Source organism: Takifugu rubripes, chromosome 19 (assembly GCF_901000725.2).
Source record: "Takifugu rubripes chromosome 19, fTakRub1.2, whole genome shotgun sequence".
Taxonomy (NCBI): Eukaryota; Metazoa; Chordata; class Actinopteri; order Tetraodontiformes; family Tetraodontidae; genus Takifugu; species Takifugu rubripes.
The window spans coordinates 2,449,483-2,469,837 of NC_042303.1; the positions used below are offsets into that span (position 1 = coordinate 2,449,483).

Below are 20,355 nucleotides of genomic sequence, written 5' to 3' on the forward strand. Positions count from 1 at the left end.
CATCTCCATGTTTTAATTTTGCACTTACACTATTTATACTACTACATTCACACTAATTATAAGATGCTACCTGCTCAGTAAAATGACTCAGATTCACATGTCAAAGCACTATCTCAACTTTAGTTTTTTGAGCCAGAGCCAAAGAAATCAAGTGAAACTGGTTTATCTATTTCTGCTTGCCTTTTTCTTTCTTTCTTTCTTTCTAAAATAAACACACTCCACATGAGAATAATCTACATATAGTAATTTACACACTCTATTCAGTTAGTAAATTTTAATTGATTACATATAATTACTACAGACACACACATGCATACACGAACACACACACTAAATCACACAGGTGAAACACCAGAGTTTCCAAACAGCATCATTGGCAGGTGCAAAAAATCCAAAGGTGTCACCTCCTTTAAAAAATAACATTTAAAACATTCCCCAACCTGACGGTTGAACTTTGTGTAGTTGTTTCCCCTACTGGCTGTATGGTGGAGTGCAGTAGCACTCAGCTTTAATGATCTTGTCTCTTTAAATCCTGGAATCGGGACCCACAGAGGTTCCAGGTAGATGGTCCACCTGTGTTTAAACACCCATTTATACTTGGGCATCTGCAGTGGCAGGGAATATGTCCTCTGTGGGCCCTTTGTGACCTCCACAGAGAGGGGCCCCACATTACACCAAAAACTAACTTTTTTGTTGAACTTTGTATTGAGCAGTTTGTTTTTTTTTGTTTTTTTTTTAAAACAAAAGTAAGCTATATAAAATACATTTAGAAATCCATCTTCATAGCTGAAAGGATGGATAATGCACACCTTTTCCCATTATTTCAATGAGTTGCCTCCTAAACTCAGACAAAATGACTTTTCTCTTCCTCCATTTGCAGGTGTGGATGAAAAGTTTTGCCAGTCACTCTGTCATCCATATTAATGCCAAACTCAATATTGTCCCTAGAGAGAGGAGTAAATATTTGAATTTGGGTTGACAACCAGTCCTGCAAGGTCTCCCATGTCAGTACACAAACTAAAAAAGATCAGGGACCAGTACAGTAGCCTGTATCAGTGTCACAGAAGATGCAGTTATTGTGGTCATGGTCTTCTTTTGTTTTGGGCCTTACTAATAAATTAACTTTCCATATCTCCATTTATAATGTCTGACAAGAAAACAGCTTGTGGAGTTGGTTGTGCTGGAAATAGTATATTAGATTGTTGATTAGATTGTTATAGATAATCACATTTGAATTTCCTCCTGCCAAAAATGGTGATCAAGTGTAGTTTTGGTAGATAATTATACATGATTAAGAGGCAAAAGCTTCTGTTAATAAGCTTCTGAAATATGAAACCATCTGCCTACTATATGCACAATTTCAAATGGGCATATGATTCCATATTTCAGAAGCTTATTAAGATAAGCTTTTGCAGGATAACCTTTTAATAAGATGGGCTATTAACCAGATATTTCTATCCAATATCCCAAATACAGTAGAGAGGTTTGTCACTGCTGAGCATATATTTGATGTGGGGTAAAATTGTATGTATACAGGGGTTTCCAACATAGTAGTACGTGTTTGTGAAGTCTCACTGCACATTCTTCACCTTTAAAATTACATTTAAGAAAAAATTCTATTCTAACCTTTTCCGTATTTTCTCTATTTCCTAACTAGATTTCTGTGTTGACTATCAAATACTGACTTTTAGTAGTAAATATTTAGCCATTTTACTTTTATGACAGCATTAAAACACAAAATGATTAGCTTTTACACCACAATCATCGTAGTCGTTTATAAGTATTTTAAAAAGGTTATTTTAAATATAGCGGACCCGATTTACGTAATTTCCACCTGCGCACAGCGGGGCTGCAGCCCCGATTGGCGCGACAATTACATCATTTCCTGTTTGCGCTTCTAACACTTTACTTCCTGCTGCGCTACCGGACCAGCACCATTTAATTTAAAAGCACTCACGGAAATGAGTGAGAACGCGCGAATCAGGATTGTATTAAAGTGACGTGGATAGTTTTAATGGGATACAGGGTAGGTTAGGAATGGTGTATACACCGTAGGTGTGCGTTGTGGTTGTGGACTATTTTCAGGCTCGTCCTCCAGAGCGGAAGGGGGCGGTACTGCACCTGTTGCTGAACGCCACCAGGTGCAGGTCGAAGAACAAGAGAAGAAGAGCGCCATTTTTAAAAGAATCACCACCGGAGGTAGATTCAAAGATTCTGTGGAGAAAATGCTGGGTGAAGTCGAAGAACGGCTGGCAGAGGCGGTGCGAAGGTATCCAAACCTGTACGACTCCTCCTCGAAGCACTATAAGGACAACAAGCTGGCAACTAACTCGTGGAAAGAGATCTCTGAAAGAACTGGCCTGCAGAGTGCGGAGGAAGCCGCCAAAAAGTGGAAAAACCTCCGGGACAAATATGTGCGTCTGCAGAGGAAGATGGTGCCAGCCAGCGGCCGCGCAGGCAGTAAGAAAACACCCGCGTTGGTGATAATTCTATCTTGGCTGGCTCCTCATATAAGGCATCGGGACATGGCGTCCAGGTGTGACGCCAAGGTGAGTTTCAAGTTCAACTTCACTTTATTGATCCCTTTGGGATGACTCCCTCAGGGAAATTCAAAAATTCCACATAGAAAGATTAACACACAGAAAATATGGCTACGTTAAAATTATTGCACTATGGATGAGAATGATGTTGTTGCACCAAAGTGTCCATTTCTGTGTGCCTTTAGTTTGTCTTTGGCAGGAACATTTTCAGCCTGGTGTTCCAGCGTTCTGATCAAACCCAGCATATCACTCGGTCACATAGCAGAACATCCCGATCTCAAAGTGTTACATCGATGCAGCAACTGTCTTTACTGCTTTTAATAGACTGACTGTAGTTGAGATAAAGGACTTAAACCCAAAATACTGCCCCTTCTTTGGAAAAAGTAATGTGGATCTACACCCAGAATACTTTATTAATACAATAACAATACAGGAGAGATACACAATATACAATGTTAATTTTTCAGGCAGTGGTGTCATGAATGGATGCCATATTTATTGTGTTGAAATGTCCTTAAACCCCTCTGTTCTCTCTGTGCCACAGAGCACTTCACCCACGGAGACACAGTCACAGCCAGAGCTGCCGGTGTCCACCACACAACCCTCCAGTTCGTCCACACTCACAACGAGCACGTCATCCGATTCATCGCCAGAGCACTCCTCGACATCCTCTCTGGGGTCAGGCTCAGCGCCAGAATCTTCCCCGCTCCCCATCTGCAGCACGCCACATACACCTGCATTATCTGCTGCAGACATGGTACCTTTCCCACCACAGTCTCCTGTGGCCCATCCAGGAAAGAGAAGGAAAAAGGAGCGGGATGAGTGGGTTGTTGGGCAGATCAACCAGCTGGAGGAGCGTAGGCTGGAGCTCACAAGAACGGTGCCTGAATTTGACGAGTATACACGTTTTGGGCTGACTCTGGCAGACATGCTGAGAAAGGTGCCCGAGGACAGGCGGGACGACTTGATGTTTAAGCTTTACAGCACAGTCTACAAGTATCGTCGAAAGCTCTGAATCCACTGCATCATAGGCCATTTCCATCAGTGCTTTCCACTGTCCTTATGAGCACTTCATAAATAGACTGTGAATAGTTTTTATTGTATTTTTAAATATCTTTTAGAAATGGTATTTTAGATAACCTTTTATATCATAGTCAAAATATATTTTGTGTGTGTCCCCGTTTGTATTGATTTGCACTTCACTGCTAAGCACCTTTGTGTTTGCGATGCTTAAACTTAACATGCACATTTCAGTGACTTTGCAAAATAAAACTACATGATTTGTGACAACATGACTGTTTATTTACAATGAACAAGATTGAAATGTGACCATATTAATGGCAGGATGCAATGTTGACCTGCAGCGCCACATCTACTTGTGCCATCTGGAAAAATCCCAGTCTGAATTTCTCTGAAGGGTTCATGTGTGATAGGAAGGCAGTGTCACCCACCACCCGGTGAGGATTCTGCTCTGCGTTGGGAAATGTGCCCCAGCATCTCAGGTGGCCGTCAGCTCCATGGAGTGGGAGCCTCGGGTGTTAACATGCCTCCCGTCGAGGATTTCCACACAAATTCCAGAAGCGCCAGAAAGCGATTCAGCTGACGGAAGGACCACCGGCGCCTCTTTTTCTGGAGCTGGAGCTCATTAACAACTGTTGTTAATGTTAATATTTAGTGTTACTCCATGAAATGTCCTTTAAATTAACTGTTGTTAATGTTAATGAGCTGCAGCTCCATGAGAAATCTGTGCTTCTCCAACCCGGAAGGTAAACACACGCAGACGCGACCATAGACGTCACGTGGTCTACGCTCTTCTTCTACGTCTATGGGTCTACGGAGAAGGTCCGTTTAACGCCACAGCGCCCCCGTAAGTCTCTGGCGCGACGTTGCACAGCGAACAAGACACTGAAAGGCGAATCCCATCTGCGCAGAAACGGGTTCAGCTTGTCGATAGTTACGAAAACCCATATGTTTACATACACGAAGTTCTTTTTTTAAGTTAATGCGACAAGATACTGTTTCCTGCCTGTTGAATTATTTTATTAACCTTTCCGTGCCATGTAATTTTCAGTTTTATCAGGTCTAAAACGGAACCCTGGCCAATTGCATCTGTTGTGACGGACACAGAATTCAGCTTTTGCAGTTATTGTTCAGCTCATCGGTCTGAACTTGAGACATTGTCGCTTGACGAATCACACCACACGTTGTTTTTTAAGGGAATAATTTGTTTTGCAGTGGCAAAACTACACAAGAATACGTTTTAGTCTTATTGATGGGATGTAAAAAGAGCAAAAATACGCAGCGGGACACTGGAGTCAATACTGTTGGCTTTATAGTCCGTCTCTTTACCGCAAAATACCCACCTCTCATGCTCTGATTATTGTTTTATTGTGAAGGTCTTTTTGTTGCGGTTATACATATGCGCGCACGGACGGGCTTGCGTGCCCGTGTGGATGGTGGGGGGGCGGGGGCGCCACGTCGGCACAACCACGACACAAAAGTGAGCTACGTTGGTCTGTCAATGGTGATTCTATGTGTGTGCGCACACGCGTGCACGATAGAGGAAAAAAGTCGAAGTAGTTGGAAGGGGACAGATTTATGCGAAAAGGGGCAAAGCGGCATTCAGAAGGATCCACATAGAGGAATACTCAGGTGGAAAAGTCCTTGTTTTTAGGTCTGGTTGCATCCCGAAGCAGAAGCTCAACTCTGAACTTCATCAGTGCCAAGTGTTTTTGTGAGAGGAGCCCCCAAAATGGTGAAGGTAAGAAACTTCTTTCCTGTCTTAGTTCGTGATAATTGTCACATAATATGAAAACGTAACACGCGTTAAATGCATTTGAGTTTGGTCGATTTTTTCCACCCATCTTATACGATTGGAAAACATCTTTATTTCTCCTTTAAATGGTGCTGCATTTGGATGAAAGATGCATTTGTCAAATTAGAAGCAGAGTTGCACCCATTAAAACAGACCCGTGCTGGACGATGTAAGTCTGAAGAAAAAAGGACATGCTGGCAATTTAATAGTGTTCGGTGATCACCTTCTCCTTATGCTGTGTCTGATCACGCACTTTTATGGGATGGCATCCCAAGATTTGTCTCAAGTCAGTCACCGTGGTTGTGTTGGTCACTCTGAAATGAACAGCCATCCCAGGTGCCCAGTGAGGTTATGCTCAGGGCTGCTGGTGGGCCCTCTAATCGTCTCTACTTCCAAATTCCAGAGGTAGCCTGAGAATCCCTGCAGCATTGTCACGTCGGGGGACAGAGTTCAGTTCCAGGCTGTGCAGCTAGGTATGGTTGCAGAATCTCATTTCAGTCTGTGCAGATTCCGCCCGATGATGACAAACCTCGAGATGCTGCTCACAATGTCCAAAAGACTCTGTCAGTGTAGGTATTCGAGTTGTCCGTCTTCTCCACACCTAGAGTCCAACTGCGGGGCTCGTCACCGAATCTAACACCCCTCCACGCGTTGCACGAACCGGGTTAAATGTCCTGCGAATGCGTAGGAGGCAGCCTGCGGTTTTTAAGTGCTGGGTGTGTATATTGTGCGAGTTCTGGGTTAACGGTGTCTTCAAATGTTTCAAGAATGTGAACCAGGCTAACGTGGAGTCCCAGCCTTGGACCAGTTTGGCCTCGGATGAGCCGGAAGTCCCAAACAGCCAGTCCACGCAGGGTAAGTCCTGCCTCCATCAGCCATTTCCTAAATGCAAGTCAACCTACAGACTCTCTTCATTCATCTTTCTGTGTCCTCAGTTTCTGGTAAGGACCACGTGGCACCTTCCAACATGATGTGGAGGGTTACTGGAGGCCTCTTCAATGTCACCAAGGGTGTGGTGGGTGCAGCGGTGGGTGGGGTGGCCTGGGTGGGCAGCAGAAGTCTGGAGATCACCAAGTCAGCCGTGACCGCGGTGCCCTCCATGGGGGTGGGACTCATGAAGGACGGAGTGTCTGCCGTGGCTGGAGGCGTCTCAACAGTTGGTTCTACAGTGGCGGGAAAACTGCCTTTCACACCCAAGAAAGACAAGGCCGAGTGAGGAGGAAGAAGTTAAAAAACCCACCGGGACTGAGCTGCCGCTGGCATCCATGTGGTCCCTGCTTGGTCTGGGACATTTGAACACCATGCTGAGATTTTCTCTTTGAATCAAACACCACATGTATCACCAGAGAATTCAGTATTAATACCCAAAAGACAATAACAATGATAATAACAATCAGCGTTATTATTGTTAATTTTATTATTAAAAACCTTCGCTGACAAGTGACTGAAACTCTACAAACATATTTATGTGGTGATGCATTCATCTTAAATCATTACAGGCAGAGTTATATGTTTTGGAGAACTTTTTCTTTTTCTTCTTTTCTATCTGCACATTGTTTGAGTGAATCGGATGATGTTTGACAAGTTTTGTAAGGTATGGAAGCAGAATTGTAGTTTATGCTCATCCAGTGCATTTGGACAGCATTAAATGATCAGCAACACTCTTTAGAGTACAGTTTTAATTGTGTCTGAATCCTATAAAAGACAATTAGTTAATGTACAGTTAAATGTATTTTTTTTGGTACCTGCAGCCAAAGACAAATAAAAAATAAATCAAAACATCGCAGAATCCAATATAGAAAATCTATAAATATATTTCTATATATTAATTATATATTTTTTTATTGTTAATATGGTGAAATTGTGTGGTGCGGTTTTTTTTAAAGATGGAATGACATTTTTAATGTGTAAAGGTCCAATTTAGGGCTCAGACTTGAGGCTTTTGGGTAAAATCTCTTCTTCTACCCTTTAATCTTCCGGCAGCGGTGGCGCCGCCTGCTGGGAGGGATGAGAAACACGTGTGGACGTCAACATCAAATTTTAAACCCCAGCCTTGGTTCTTTCATGTCTGACATGCTATTGAAAATAGCAACATTGACTGCCGCGTTTGTGTGCAAATTGTGATGGTTACGGCTGCGTCTTTACATTTACAGTTTTATTTAAAATTTGTATTTCACTTTCTTTAACTGATCCTCACCAGCGAGTCATGACATTGTTGCCATGGCATTTAAGACTACAACCAGGGGAGTCAGACTCCACCTGATCCGGTCTGTTGTCTGGGGATGTTGTGACCTCCCCGGTCCTGACAGATGCCTCTCAGATGTGTGAGACCGACGGACAAACGCTGCAGAACACCATCTATATTATGAATGTTGATGTTCTGTTTACATGTGGCAGCTACGGCTCCTCTGTCCACCCCAGGGTGGCGGATCCCTCATTTCTGTCTCTCCTTCAGCTTTCTTCTTCTTTCTTCGGTGTCTCTGAAGTCTTGGTGGAGTTGGCAGCTGATGAGGAAATGTAGCTCCATCCCCAGACCAGATTGCCTGCCTGTCTGTGTGTGTCTGAAGCGGCGTCCACTAAAAACAGCGATATGCCACGTCATCAATGTGAGGCGGACAATATTCGATGACGTCAACAACCGGCGCAGAACCCGACGGCACGAGCTCGTATGCTTCCCGCACCACTACCGTTGTACCTATGGATAGTTGCTCTTCACAGGTAACAGTAAGTTATAGTAGAGTATTATTCTGTGGTTTTAGAATCACCGTTAATGTGCCACGTGGTTTACACCAACACAACGATAGCGGCGTGGATCGAGTACGTGCGCTGCGCTTGTGCCACCCGCCGTCCCCTTAAATCGATGACCACCAGATCCAGATCGTGTTGCCCCGCTTTTACTGCCCAAACCGCCCCCGACCCGTTGGGGCACATCTGGCCTCGTCATTAGAGCCGTAAAGTCAGGGAGCCTCATTTCCATGAGAGGGTGTGGGTCTGTGCTCAGGTTGGTGGCACATGTCAAAGGAGCATTCTTATGGACAACCCAAGGTTCCTGCAGAACACTGCCCAGCCCATTACACCATCTGCCTTCTGTAGTGCATCTTGGTGCCATGTGCCCCTCAGGTCAGCGACACAAATGCCCCTGGCGTTACGCACGGACACCAGATGTGTGTGCAGAGTTGGGCCATGATGATGATGATGGTGCTCACATCACCTGCCACTGGCTATAATGTTATGCTGCACGAGTGTCTCGGTCTCTAGAGGACCCGCCTGGGCGGCTTAAGAGCTTCAACTTTAAGTTCCAGTTGCAGAACAAACCGGGGGGAAAAGCTGCTTTCTCATGCCACTAAATGCTCCTGAGGTAGGTCTGTATTCTGGCCCCACTGCAAGTCCTGGTAGCAGAATTTGGACAGAAATTGGAACTAGAAGTAACCGTCGTATCACTGAAACTTTTTCCTGTTTGTCGTGTGAGTCACTTTCTGTTTGACTGAATTTTCCACGTGTATTTTCCATCACACCATCGCTTCTGAATTGAAGGCAGCACCCTTGTGTAATCTCGCATAAACTCTCTTATCTCCGTATATCAGGCACAGATGCTGCTGAGTGAAAAAGAGACGACAGAGTTGCTTTCCTTCCTCACCCACGGTGCACGGCCTGATGTCAAAGGTCAGGCCACGGGGTTCCTCCTGGGACTATCTGGAAACAGGTAAAAGGTCGACGGCTGATATAAGGTGAACGATCCGAGTATTGATTTGATTTCACTCTGGCAGGAGATTTCCAGTGTGTAAGGTGCACCTAAATGTGACCCCCACTGATAATCACGCTAGTCGACAGGCTACTTTTGACATATATAAGCCACATTCGATGATATCCCAGTTTCCAACGTGTCCATGTTTTCAGGGACGGATGCCAGGTTCTCGCCTCGAAACCTGACTTACTCGCCGCCCTGTTCGCTCTGACCTCCGACCGCTCCGTCGCTGTAGCCAAGGACTGCTATCACACCTTCGTCAACCTGTCGGCCGACAAGGCCCTGCACCAGGTGAGCGGCGACGTACAAACGCGATAGTGAACAACAATAACAACAGGCTCGGAGAGAGGAGGAAACACAGTTGGACACATCCGGTGTGTGGACGGGTATTTGAAGCTGGGACAGACTGGGAGACACCTGTGAACGGAGCAGCACGGCCATATCGATTAAAAGTTCCAGTTAAGATGGTTCTGATCCAGGCTCATTTCTTTGTCCGCCCTCTAGGTTTTGGTGAAGGACGTTGATGTTCTGCCGCTGCTGTTTCAAAGGCTTGTGGATCCCGATTTCATGCTCTCGGATCAGATCAGCACCATCCTGTCCAACCTGGCCCGCGAAGAGAAGACTTGCGAGACTGTGTTCAAGGTGAAAAGAGTTAGTGGGAGTGGGAGAGTGGGGGCTGCGTTCCCTGTGTTGACAGCGTTGGGTAGCAGCGTAATAGCGACACCTGCTGGAGAATGAATACAGGCAACCTGGAAAAAGAGTCCATCAACTGCAGAAATACGCAGTAGTATGGATGAAATGTAAAATGAAAGGCAATTCTCTGTAAGGGCAGAGGTCAATTTGGTGGTGTTTACCCCTTTGCTGAGGGATGGATGGGATGGGATCATGTGGAGGGGGTGGAAGAGAAGTCAAAGGTCAAAGGATCTCTGTCTCCATAGAAGGTGAAAGACTCTTTAGGAGATTATTTTGTATTCCCGCAGGTCCTCCAGGATGGTGTAGGTCTCCCTAAACTGGTGGAGATTTTCTGCAATGAAGGTTACAACAAGCAGGCAAAGCTGCACTACCTCGGCCCTCTGCTGTCCAACCTGACGCAGCTTCCGGAGGCCAGGAAGGAACTGTTGTCACAGGACAGGTGACCATCAATGCCAGTGCCGTTTGGGAACAGCTAATATTGGGATTTACAGAGGAAACCTTTCAGCGCTGTGTGAACTTGTGTTTCTGGCCTGTTGTTAATCGCGTCAATAGCTGCGGTCACTCAGAAGCTGCCGTTTCTCGGAGAACGTGAAATTCCCAGCAGAAACGTCCTGTGTTGCAGGTGCCTGTTGCAGAAGTTGTTGCCCTTCACTCAGTACGAGGCGTCCGCTGTGAGGAGAGGGGGGGTCGTCGGTACCCTGCGGAACTGTTGCTTCGACCACGGTGAGCTGCCGCTGGGAAAAATGCCCACTTGTACTTTAAATCTAAACTTTATCGCTTGAGCTAAATGATTTAAGTCTTGTTTAGGAATAAATCTCCAGAAACCAGGATAATATTAGGAGCTCTCTTCACTCTTCCAGTCCGTCATGAGCAGCTGTTGAGTGAGGCCGTGGACATCCTGCCCTTCCTCCTGCTCCCACTGGCTGGTCCAGAGGAGCTAACAGAGGAAGAAAATGAAGGTAAGCATCGTTATTCATCATGAAAGAGCCAAAGAACCAGAACCGGTAGCATCATGAACCAGGCCGGCAGGACAGAACTCGCTCCATTGCTGATGTTGTCAGGTCTTCCCGTGGACCTGCAGTACCTCCCAGAAGACAAGAAAAGAGAAGAAGACCCTGACATCAGGAAGATGCTGCTCGAGACGCTTTTACTGGTATGAAAAGTGTCTCCGCTTAAAAGGACAAATCACCACATTCAAGATAAAACGCCTTTTTTTTTTTTGACTCCACAGCTTACGGCAACCAAATTTGGCCGGAAGACTTTGAGAGATAAGAACGTTTATCTGATCGTGAGAGAGCTCCACAAATGGGAGCAGGACTTCCAGGTGTCGGCAGCCTGTGAGAAGCTGGTCCAGGTGAGAAGCTGGTGGAGGTTTGCTTCTGTTCTGAGGCAACGAGGGAAACAACCTTTCATGCTAGATCCAGATTTGTTTTGTTGAATTCTTTCTGCATTTATTTCTTTATGTATGTTTATTTAAGCTGCTGTCTGGTGTGTATGAGCGCTCACATCTGCTCTGCCTGCATTTCCCAGAATGCAGTGTGGCATCAGATAATCCACCAGTGGAAACCTGTAAACGAATTAATGGGCCCTGCTATGATGATGATTTTCCGCTAGATCAAATTGTAAAAATAAGGGATAATTTAACAGTCCAGGACTATTGGGAATATTTTGTGCGACGCTGTGTCACTTTGAATTGAAGTTGTAACAAGGAAATTTAGGCTTCATTCGCACACAAAACACAGCTAAGACAAGCAAAATCAGGGCCAGGTGTATGTGAGTGGTTGTAGGCGTCGAGGCCACTTGTTTTTTAAGCCCACCGTCGGACGGTTGTGCTTCCAGGTGCTGATAGGAGACGAGCCGGAGCAAGGTATGGAAAACCTGATGGAGGTCGAGATCCCACTGGATGTGGAGGAGAAATTAAACAAGGCGGACCAGGAGGAGGTGGACAGAGCAGAAGATGAGACGGGAGGAGGAGGACAGTAACACAGAGACAAGAGAATCCTGGTTTCATTTGTTTTACCAGTCGGCCCATTTTAGAACTTGAGCTAAGCAATTACACTGGGGAACAATTTGGGGGAAAAAAAAAAAAATCCCTTTCAGGTGGATTTTTATGCTGATTCTAAATATTACAGTCAGTTTGTTCCAAGCAGGTCCAGATAAGCCAAATTCCCCTGATTAGCTGCAGTCAGACCTGCCAGCTGGTCACACCTGGACTCATCTCCAGCTGTGTGGCAACTTGTTGGTGCAGTCACACCTGAGCCGGTGTGGTGAGAGGTGTGTGCAGCTCCCAGGAGGGCGGCACTACCGACCTCTGAGGGGATCTGGACTCCAAAAACTTGATCTGATAGAGAAAAACTGAAATCAGTTTTGGATCCTGCGGCCAAAAATGAGTTAAAAACAGCCAAACTCAACAAAAACTGTGTTCCCCGGTGTTATTTAAATAGCAAAGCTCCTCTTAAAACCAAGAATCAATGTATATGAAGACTGATAACTAATATACCTATATTTTAAATGATATCAGACATAAAGGCAGAAGGCTGTTTTGTTCACTGATGACTTCATTTTACTCTGTAATTTTACTGTACATGAGCAAAGCTGTTTATACCTTAGGAAAGAAATAGTTTTTCTCACACATATAGCTTATATGTAATGTAATTAAAATGTTTTGAATACTTTTATGTGTTTTTTTAACACAACTTTCTAATTTCCCAGTGAAAAGCATAATTATATACCATTAAGAGGCTTATAATAATAATTTACTACGATACTTGAAGGCATCATTTAGTGCTGCCTAAGGGATGAACTTGTGTTTGTGTAGATGTGTGTAGATGTATGTATAAGCTTATTTATGCCTCATTAGTTGCTCTTCAGCCTGAATTGTTTGCATCCGTCCCTGCAGCCTGTCCAACACTCTCAGGTTGCCCCAGTGATTTGAAGGTCATTGGTTTGACCTCACGCCCCCAACATGGACCATTTTAAACGGTGAATGTTCTTTACATGGACGACGGACCCGTCTATACAGTAAAGCGATGCCGGACACAAGCGTCGGTTGACACAGACGGGTTTATTATTATTTACAGGCATTGATGAGGAAACTCAGAAGGTGGTGAGGAACATAAACTCCAGACCTGAAAGAGTCACCGACTGATTTTCGTGCGACTGTGTCCAAATACTGTTTATGGGCTGTGGCCTGAGCGAGGCCAGAGGACGGGAGGTGCATCGGGACGTGCAGGGGCAATGTTGGGTGTCCACGAGGGCGGAGGACGTTTGAGGAATCATCACACCTGGAAGAAGAAAACAATTCAGTCATGCTCACGGCAACGTCGGCTCTTAACAGTGACTGTCTAGGCTAGAACGCATCAGCGCACGTTAGCAACAACATCAACCAGAGGGCTACAGCGCCATCATGTTGAGGGGGCGGGGTTAGATTTACATTAGCTGCAGGACGTGACAGCGGTTGTCTGGCAACTGGATCGATCCACTTGGTTTTTAAAAAATACTGAACATTTATTTCAACATTTATTAACCCGGTCATACTTTCAGCTGCAAATTTGACTCAAAAACCTAAAGCAGCATGTTTTGAGTGTAACCTGCAGCCTATTTTGAGCTGAGCGGCACCATAAAACGGCACTGTGCAAGCTCCAAGGCCTCTCCTCCATTTCCTAGACTAAAAAAAGCTCTGGAAGATCACACAGGTGTGCCCCAAATTCAGTCCTTGGTTTCTCTGCTACCATTCCTGCTGAGTTAACCAACAAATTAGTTTAAAAAAAAAGATTATTTTGGGTCTGGCTCCTGTAATAGTCCTACAGAGGTTCCTGGCGGTCAGAAAGCATTCAGCACGGCGACCACATCATCACAACCAGCTGCTCTTTCCATCTATTACACATTAGCACGGAAACTTAACTGGTAAATCTAAGTGTGGAAATAAAACGGGACCAATTAAACAGCTGTTAAAGGGCTGCAGGAGCAGCAGTGGAGGAGCAGGAGGAGGATGAGGAGGGGATGGAGTAGTAGAGGTTAGGATGCTGCAGCAAACAGCCTGGTCTCATCACTGACCTGACAGGACAGAGAGGAGAAAAGCCTTCAGAGAGCAGCAACCAGCTACGGCATCAACAAGTTCACATACTTAAGTCTGCCAGAGGCGGCCTTGCAGCAGCACAGCGGTCGGGGCTTACAGGACACACACACGTACGACGGCGTGATCTCGCTTAGTGCGAAAACACAACACCTCTTACTTCCTCATTTGGCCGGTTTGACAAAGCGTACCTTAGCGATGCTGCTAGTCCTCTTTTCTTTCACGTCTCTGGCTTTCTGAATGGCTTTCAGAACTTCCACCGTGTCCAGCTCCTTCTCCGTCGTCACCTGACCATCCAGACAAACCTGCAGTGACAAACCCAAGAAAAAAAAAGCACATCTATCATCTGATGTTTAAAAAAAATTGATTTAAACATATTGTTCACAGTGTGATCACCACAATATGTGGTGGACAGTAATATCTGGACAGTAATATTGGTCCTGAAATCATCAGGGATCACTCTTATGCTTTCAAAGCCTCGAGTGCATCGTTACTACTTGCACCAAAGCTGCTATGATCTAGCTTCTCCGTTAGCCTTTCAGTCAGTTAGCGGTGTGAGCCAGCAGCTAGCGATGGCATCACTTCCTCCGCTGGCCTCCGTTGTGTATTCATCCATATATCTACCCCCTAGTGCAGGGGTCACCAACACAGTGCCCGCGGGCACCAAGTTGCCCGCAACGAGCACATGAGTCGCCCGCAAGCCTGTTCTAAAAATAGCAAAACTCGCAAGTGAGGTGCGTCTAAGAAAAAATTTTCTATCGCTATTTTTTTTTTAAATCACACCTGCATTTTCATAGATTTTAAAATGACAATGTCTTAAAAATAAATAAAAATATAAATAAAGTGAAGGGGAACTCTGACCTAGTTCAAAGGTCAGTATTGTGCGCATGAAAGAACCTTTGTGCTTAGAGAATAAACTAGCGGGCAGTGAAGATGGTGAGTGGAGGGCAATTTTCTACCCCAAAAACATGGCACAAAGAAGACAGTAAATTTATCATTTTCAAAGTGAATGGGAGGGAGAGTCATTTTTTACTACTGTGAAAGGAAGGTGTGTATGTTGCATCTGTGGGACGACTGTGATGACGGCAAAGCAGCACAATGTGGAGCGACGCTTCACCACGCGTCATGAAAGCTACAATGCTAATGCTAACGACCCACCGGGAAGCATTCGACAGTAGCTAAAAAGTGTGTTTATAAAATGTAACAGATTTTGAGCAGAATTGCAGTAGATTTGTTCAGTTAAGATTTATTCAATATGAAAGTTAATTTTTTTAAATGTTGCATAACTTTTTAAACATGGTTCAACATAGTTTATGAATTGTTAAAATGGTTTATGGTTCTTACCATCTTGGTTAAAATGGTTTAGTTTCTTATGGTTGAAAGGGTCTGGTGAATTTTCTTTTCTGATCAAATGTATAAGTGATCGTCTGAACAATTGCTGAGATTAATAATAATAAAGTGTTGAATATTGATCTTTTCTGTTGCCCACTCTAAGTTATTGATACACACACACAATTTGTGTGTGTCAAGCGGTAGCCCTTCACACGACTCGGTACCCATGACGTAGCTCTTGGTTTCAAAAAGGTTGGTGACCCCTGCCCTAGCGGCTCTGATGTCTGACAGGAGGGCTCATGTTGGGCAGAAGAAGGACCCGTCCAAACAAAAACAGGGGGGGGAGAGATAGCTGTACCTCTGCTGCTCTGTCCCCGAACTGGGCCAAGACTTTGGTTCTGTAGTCTGGAATGATGCACATGGGGTTACTGGAAAGGTTGAGTTTCTCCAAACATGGCAGAGAGCCAATGTTCTTAATCCGGTCCAACTGCAAATACACATGTACAAATGAGTTCCGACAGATGTCCTCTCGCGTGCGGCGTGACCTGTACAGGGTGCTGGTGGAACCCTATTGACGTCTCGATATAAACAGGCAGTCAAAAACACCAGCAACAAGTCAGAAACCAGCCATTCACTGGGATTACCAGAGCCAGCTGGTTGTGGCTGAGATCCAGGTTGACCAGGGAGTAAAGCTTGGTGAGGCCGGCAAGATGATCCAGTTGGTTGCCAGACAGGTTCAGGGTCTTGATGTTGCCCAGGTGGGTGTGAGCAGATTCCAAGACCCGCAGGTTGTTATACGACAGGTCGACGTGGACCAGATTATACAGGTGCTGCAATCATACGAGCGGGACTTTATTAGCGGAGGTCATAGCGCCTGTGGGCACCTCACCCGTGGCTGACTCGTCATCGCGCCTCCCTTCATCCAAGTCCAACTATAGCAACATTTACAACAGCAAGACAGGCCGATTGGCCTCAAATGATACACCAACTGCATCTACGTGGTTACCATGGTAACAGATTGTCCCAATGGAGCTAGAGCAGCCGGTCCTGAGTTTTAAAAACCTGCCCTCCTTCATCCCCACGGGCTCGTACCTGGAGGTTTTCCACAGACGACAGATGATTGTGGCTGAGGTCCAGAAACTCCACTTTCGGAATGACTTTCTGCAACGGAGAAAACCACAGAAAGGCTTCAGCGAGGGAGCGGAACTCTCCCACATTATCCTGACTTCTATGACGGAACAGATGCAAATGATGGAAGTTAAAAACAGAGCTATTGCCCTTCTTTTGACTGTGTGATGTTCTTAAATCGGAGTCTGGATGGTCGTTTGCTGCATAAAACACAGCGAAGGAAGAGGACGCGTCCCTCACCACGGATCTGTCAATGGCGCTGATGCTGTTGTGGCTCATGTCCAGCGTCGTTAGGGTGCTCCAAACGGGAATGACAGCCGTTATAGGGCAGTTGGACAATTCCCCCTCGGCCTCCCACTGGGAAAACTCAACTGCCTCTGGGACAAGTATTGACTGCAGGCAGCCAGAGCAGATCAGCTGCTTAGAACACCAAACAAGACACCTCTAGTAGACGTAGGAGATGCTGTACCATCATGGTTTCTGTGCTGTGGTGGATGCTCAGAGTGGTCAAGCTTGGCCTCAAACACGACAGACCCTGAATCTGCTGACAGCTGCTCTCATTGATCTGAAGAGAGGGGAGACAAGTTACAAAATAGACAAGTTACAATATTGCTGTGTGTGAGACTGATTAGATTAGATTACTCAGTATCATATGATATTGAGTTGACAGTCTTAGCGTACGCTTTTCAGCCTCTTTGCTGAGTAGCTCCTAATTGTGAGAAGCGGTCGTGTTTTTTAGCTAACGTGTTGTTTACACTGATCACAGCCTTGTTATTTTCCTGCCTCAAGCGTTCACCAGGAATCTCCACACGGACAAAAGGGGCTTTAATACGATCAGGACAGCATGAGCGGTGCAGATGGAGATATTTACCTCTATGTGATGAAGGGATTTAAAAAGAGACAGATCAAAGGGGAGACTGCTCTCGTGGATGTTGCTGGTTCCGACTGGAACTTTACTACCCAGAATCTGGTCAACAGAGACAAAAAAAAAGGGGGAAACGTCAACATTTAACTTCTCGCAAAATCTCTACACAGAACAAACAGGTCTGACAGACGACGTGTGACCTTCAGGTATCGCAGTCGGCACATGAAGTCGAGAATGTGCCCCAGGTCCGTCTTGGCATCTCCGTTACAGCTTGTTGGCTTAGCAAAACGTAGCTGCTGGGAGACGGCGTGAAGCTGTAGCGGACGCACTATGAAAACTTTACCATCCTGGAGCAGCTTCTCCCCTGCAGCTCACACGCACATGACAGGGATGATGAAAACAGACAGGAAGTACCCACACGGATGAACACAGCCTCCCTGGAATAAACTGGAGAGCGACGGGATGAACGGAAGACAGAAAAGAGACAAACCTTTATAGAACAGCTCCTCTGCCAGTGCTGCTGTGATACCATCGATTTCCTGAAACACACATTTTATGGGAGAGATCACATGAAGCATTGGTTAAAAGATTAGGACCAGTATTTATAAATGTAAATATAACATGGATAGCAAGCAAATGTCCATGCGTGTGACAAGGGCCATCATTCAGATGTGAAAATACAAAAGAAATCTATCGAAGACACACCTTCTGTAAGAGTTAAAGCTAACCGTCTACTCGAACCGCCCCGTTCGCAGCGTTTAATGAATATATGGCCTTAAAAACGCAACTTGCAATCACTTTTTATAGCTTCCTGGTGAGGATTCAGCAAGCCCATGTCTATTAGGAGCAGTACAGGGATGTGAAGCCACCTGAAGAGAGGCATACTCACATAGAAGTGAAAATGCAGGAATTTGGCGAGCAGCGTGGGCATGGCCTCTGTGAACTGCAGCAACAGAGTCTGCAGGTAGAGTTCCAGTTCCTTCTGCCGCAGCTCCACCAGACTCTTGGAGTTCTTCCCTAACATCTTCTTTGGAGGGAGCAGCCCTTGATCCACCTTCTCCTCAGCTTTTAACTAAAGGGAAACATCAAGACCAACTTTGACATTTAAAGGTGAGAAGGCAAAGTGCTGGAGCTGAATCCATGTCAACCTCAGACGGCTGCTGGGGACTTTCCCCAGCAATCCCTTCACGCCTCCTAGGCCAGTGTTGTAGATGTGTTCAGGATTTAGCATTGCAGTTTAATTATGGCCATCATAGCGATTATCGTTGGTCTCCAAGTCTAAAAGGATACTAGGGAAACCCGGCAGAGCGCTTAAGGTCATCCATGGAGGAAGACTCCCTTCATTAGTTACATATACATAAAACACGAGTAAAAGTCCAGTAAACATTCGGATTAAGGGGTTTAAGGAATATGGGAGAAAGCAGAGTAGCCAAAAACACTGTGAGAAGTGCACGAAAGGTTGGACCTTTGTCGTTTTAAGACGGAAAGTTCTGAGTCTGATGCTGAAATGAGACTTGCTCACCTTTTCGTGGAGGTCATGGAAGTCACTGTAGCGGTGTTTCACTCTCCACGTATGCTGTCCGTCTGTAACTTCTATGATATAAACCTGAAACACATATGATCCGGATTAGAAACCGCTGGGATTCCAGCCACATCTGGTATAGAAGGATGGTCCAGTGGTGACTCTGCAGCCAGATAATTCTGCTTCCACTCTAAAAGCTACAAAACTGAAATAAACCAAACAGATAGGCCATTTTCCCGACACCACAACAATAATAGCGACAGGATGGGAGCTGTTAGCTACAAGCTAAGGTAACCGTCGCTAAGCACCAGGGACAGGGACGCTTCTTACAGTGTAATTTTCCACCAGCTCCGATCCAACCACGCTGACTTTCTTCTCGCATACTCGCCCTGGATGTCGGAAGGACTCCATTCTTAGACCGAGACGATGAGAAAGGATCTTTTTGTGTTTAATGTGTACATAATAAAAGTCTCCGGGGGTTTCCTGTGCTTCCTGCCGCCTAGCCGCCTCCAGCCGCCATGTTTGTTGTGGTCCTGAGCAGAGCAGCTGACTCATTTGACGGGTTCAAACTTTATTGACAGCGGTTCACAAACATTAACGTCACGCGCTGGTACGTTAGTTGTCAATAACGGACGGGACAAAATAAAGCTACAACAGTGATAGGGCGAAAAAGCAATGTGCTCTTTTTAGGTGTGTAATAAAAGAAAGGAGGAAAAGTGAAAAAGAAGTGGGAATTATTTTATACTTATCAGCGGAAGTATGCAGCCCTGCGTTTTGTTTAATCCATTTTAAATATTAATTGTGCTTTCACAGAACTCTGACTCAAACATTTCAGAAAGACTGTTTCTCCTCTGGGAGCTGGGTCACGGCCACCTTCGTAGGAATTTTAAAGATAAAAGGGAAATTAGATAAAGGCCTACAGTTTGCTGACATTTTAAGCAATGGTCTGATTATGGTAAGCTAAGCAAAAATGGAAATAAAGAAGAAGTTCCAACCAGCACCCGTATCTGTGCATTTACAAGATATTTTCCTCATAAGTCAATGAATTTGTAAAAATAAATTTTAGTACACACAATGACTTTAAAAACATGACACATGATGATAGGGATAAATAATGTTCCTGCAGTGAGCACTCTGTGTGGCCCCTACAGACTTAAGTCACTGACTTTCGGATCTTATTCGGTCTGATTTCTTGCAAAGAAAAAAAAATACTTGAAAGCCAATGGAGCTGTAAATGGCAGAAGTCAGGCCCACTCTGGAACAGCCCAGGAGCCAGCCAGCATTGGGGGCCAGCTGGAGACCAGTGTCCTGAGCCAGACTAAGGCAACGGGAGATTCAGAACACAGATGAAACAGAACAGGGAGGAGAAGGAGGCACATATGAGGGTGGTGAGAGGTTTGACAGCACAAGAAGACACATCCAAAGGACCGGCCTGGATGGAAGCTAAATACAAAGTGAGTATTAATCCAAGAAATAACCACAAATAATCATTACAGGTTTCATATTTTTCATAAAATGCATCATATGGATACGCCAACCAGGTCAAAAACCTTTAATTTCAATCTATGACACCAGGGGGGTCGTCTATCTTGACATAAATAGGATGAGCGGGGTGAGGTGTAAAGACTTTCCACTGAAGA

At 45.2% G+C, this 20,355-nt stretch overlaps 4 protein-coding genes across 5 annotated transcripts; 3 read left to right on the forward strand and 1 right to left on the reverse strand.

Moving 5' to 3' along the window:
- The first annotated feature begins 1,882 nt into the window (after nucleotides 1–1,882).
- Nucleotides 1,883–3,828, forward strand: LOC105417790 (transcription factor Adf-1-like). The gene is made up of 2 exons (XM_011613569.2): nucleotides 1,883–2,549; nucleotides 3,085–3,828. The coding sequence occupies exons 1-2, from the start codon at nucleotides 2,226–2,228 to the stop codon at nucleotides 3,553–3,555; spliced, it is 795 nt and encodes a 264-aa protein (XP_011611871.1). The 5' UTR covers nucleotides 1,883–2,225; the 3' UTR covers nucleotides 3,556–3,828.
- Nucleotides 3,829–4,975: 1,147 nt separating this feature from the next.
- Nucleotides 4,976–7,014, forward strand: LOC115246936 (transmembrane protein 263-like). The gene is made up of 3 exons (XM_029826927.1): nucleotides 4,976–5,301; nucleotides 6,123–6,210; nucleotides 6,291–7,014. The coding sequence occupies exons 1-3, from the start codon at nucleotides 5,293–5,295 to the stop codon at nucleotides 6,569–6,571; spliced, it is 378 nt and encodes a 125-aa protein (XP_029682787.1). The 5' UTR covers nucleotides 4,976–5,292; the 3' UTR covers nucleotides 6,572–7,014.
- A 906-nt stretch (nucleotides 7,015–7,920) lies between these two features.
- Nucleotides 7,921–12,467, forward strand: LOC101061810 (protein HGH1 homolog). Its single transcript, XM_003973021.3, has 10 exons — nucleotides 7,921–8,073; nucleotides 8,940–9,058; nucleotides 9,253–9,391; nucleotides 9,605–9,742; nucleotides 10,081–10,232; nucleotides 10,416–10,516; nucleotides 10,654–10,752; nucleotides 10,855–10,946; nucleotides 11,025–11,147; nucleotides 11,633–12,467. Exons 1-10 carry the CDS (start codon nucleotides 7,981–7,983, stop codon nucleotides 11,774–11,776), a joined length of 1,200 nt encoding a protein of 399 aa, XP_003973070.3. The 5' UTR covers nucleotides 7,921–7,980; the 3' UTR covers nucleotides 11,777–12,467.
- A 371-nt stretch (nucleotides 12,468–12,838) lies between these two features.
- Nucleotides 12,839–19,270, reverse strand: LOC101074962 (nischarin). Of its 2 annotated transcripts, XR_965300.2 has the most exons (14): nucleotides 19,046–19,270; nucleotides 18,716–18,799; nucleotides 18,083–18,265; nucleotides 17,684–17,732; nucleotides 17,394–17,557; nucleotides 17,200–17,295; nucleotides 16,798–16,893; nucleotides 16,569–16,721; nucleotides 16,293–16,361; nucleotides 15,845–16,030; nucleotides 15,559–15,687; nucleotides 14,060–14,173; nucleotides 13,698–13,849; nucleotides 12,839–13,077 (listed from the first exon to the last, which is right to left on the reverse strand). XR_965300.2 is itself a non-coding variant. In XM_011613570.2 (13 exons), exons 1-13 carry the CDS (start codon nucleotides 19,268–19,270, stop codon nucleotides 13,072–13,074), a joined length of 1,554 nt encoding a protein of 517 aa, XP_011611872.2. In that variant the 3' UTR covers nucleotides 12,839–13,071. The 2 variants fall into 2 exon arrangements, 1 of the variants encoding a protein (XP_011611872.2); XM_011613570.2 differs by lacking the exon at nucleotides 13,698–13,849.
- Between the last annotated feature and the right edge of the window lie 1,085 nt (nucleotides 19,271–20,355).

Bases quoted from the DNA above. Each gene is read 5' to 3' on its own strand.
- LOC105417790 (XM_011613569.2), top strand. From the start codon at position 2,226: ATGCTGGGTGAAGTCGAAGAACGGCTGGCAGAGGCGGTGCGAAGGTAT. The intron at 2,550-3,084 runs GTGAGTTTCAAG...TCTGTGCCACAG, and splicing joins CGTCCAGGTGTGACGCCAAG to AGCACTTCACCCACGGAGAC.
- LOC115246936 (XM_029826927.1), top strand. The intron at 6,211-6,290 runs GTAAGTCCTGCC...CTGTGTCCTCAG, and splicing joins AAACAGCCAGTCCACGCAGG to TTTCTGGTAAGGACCACGTG.
- LOC101061810 (XM_003973021.3), top strand. From the start codon at position 7,981: ATGACGTCAACAACCGGCGCAGAACCCGACGGCACGAGCTCGTATGCT. The intron at 9,743-10,080 runs GTGAAAAGAGTT...GTATTCCCGCAG, and splicing joins CTTGCGAGACTGTGTTCAAG to GTCCTCCAGGATGGTGTAGG. The intron at 10,947-11,024 runs GTATGAAAAGTG...TTGACTCCACAG, and splicing joins TGCTCGAGACGCTTTTACTG to CTTACGGCAACCAAATTTGG.
- LOC101074962 (XM_011613570.2), bottom strand. From the start codon at position 19,270: ATGAGTCAGCTGCTCTGCTCAGGACCACAACAAACATGGCGGCTGGAG. The intron at 18,800-19,045 runs GTAAGAAGCGTC...TATGTGTTTCAG, and splicing joins AGCTGGTGGAAAATTACACT to GTTTATATCATAGAAGTTAC. The intron at 17,558-17,683 runs GTTTGTCTCTTT...TGTGAGCTGCAG, and splicing joins AGAGGAGCTGTTCTATAAAG to GGGAGAAGCTGCTCCAGGAT.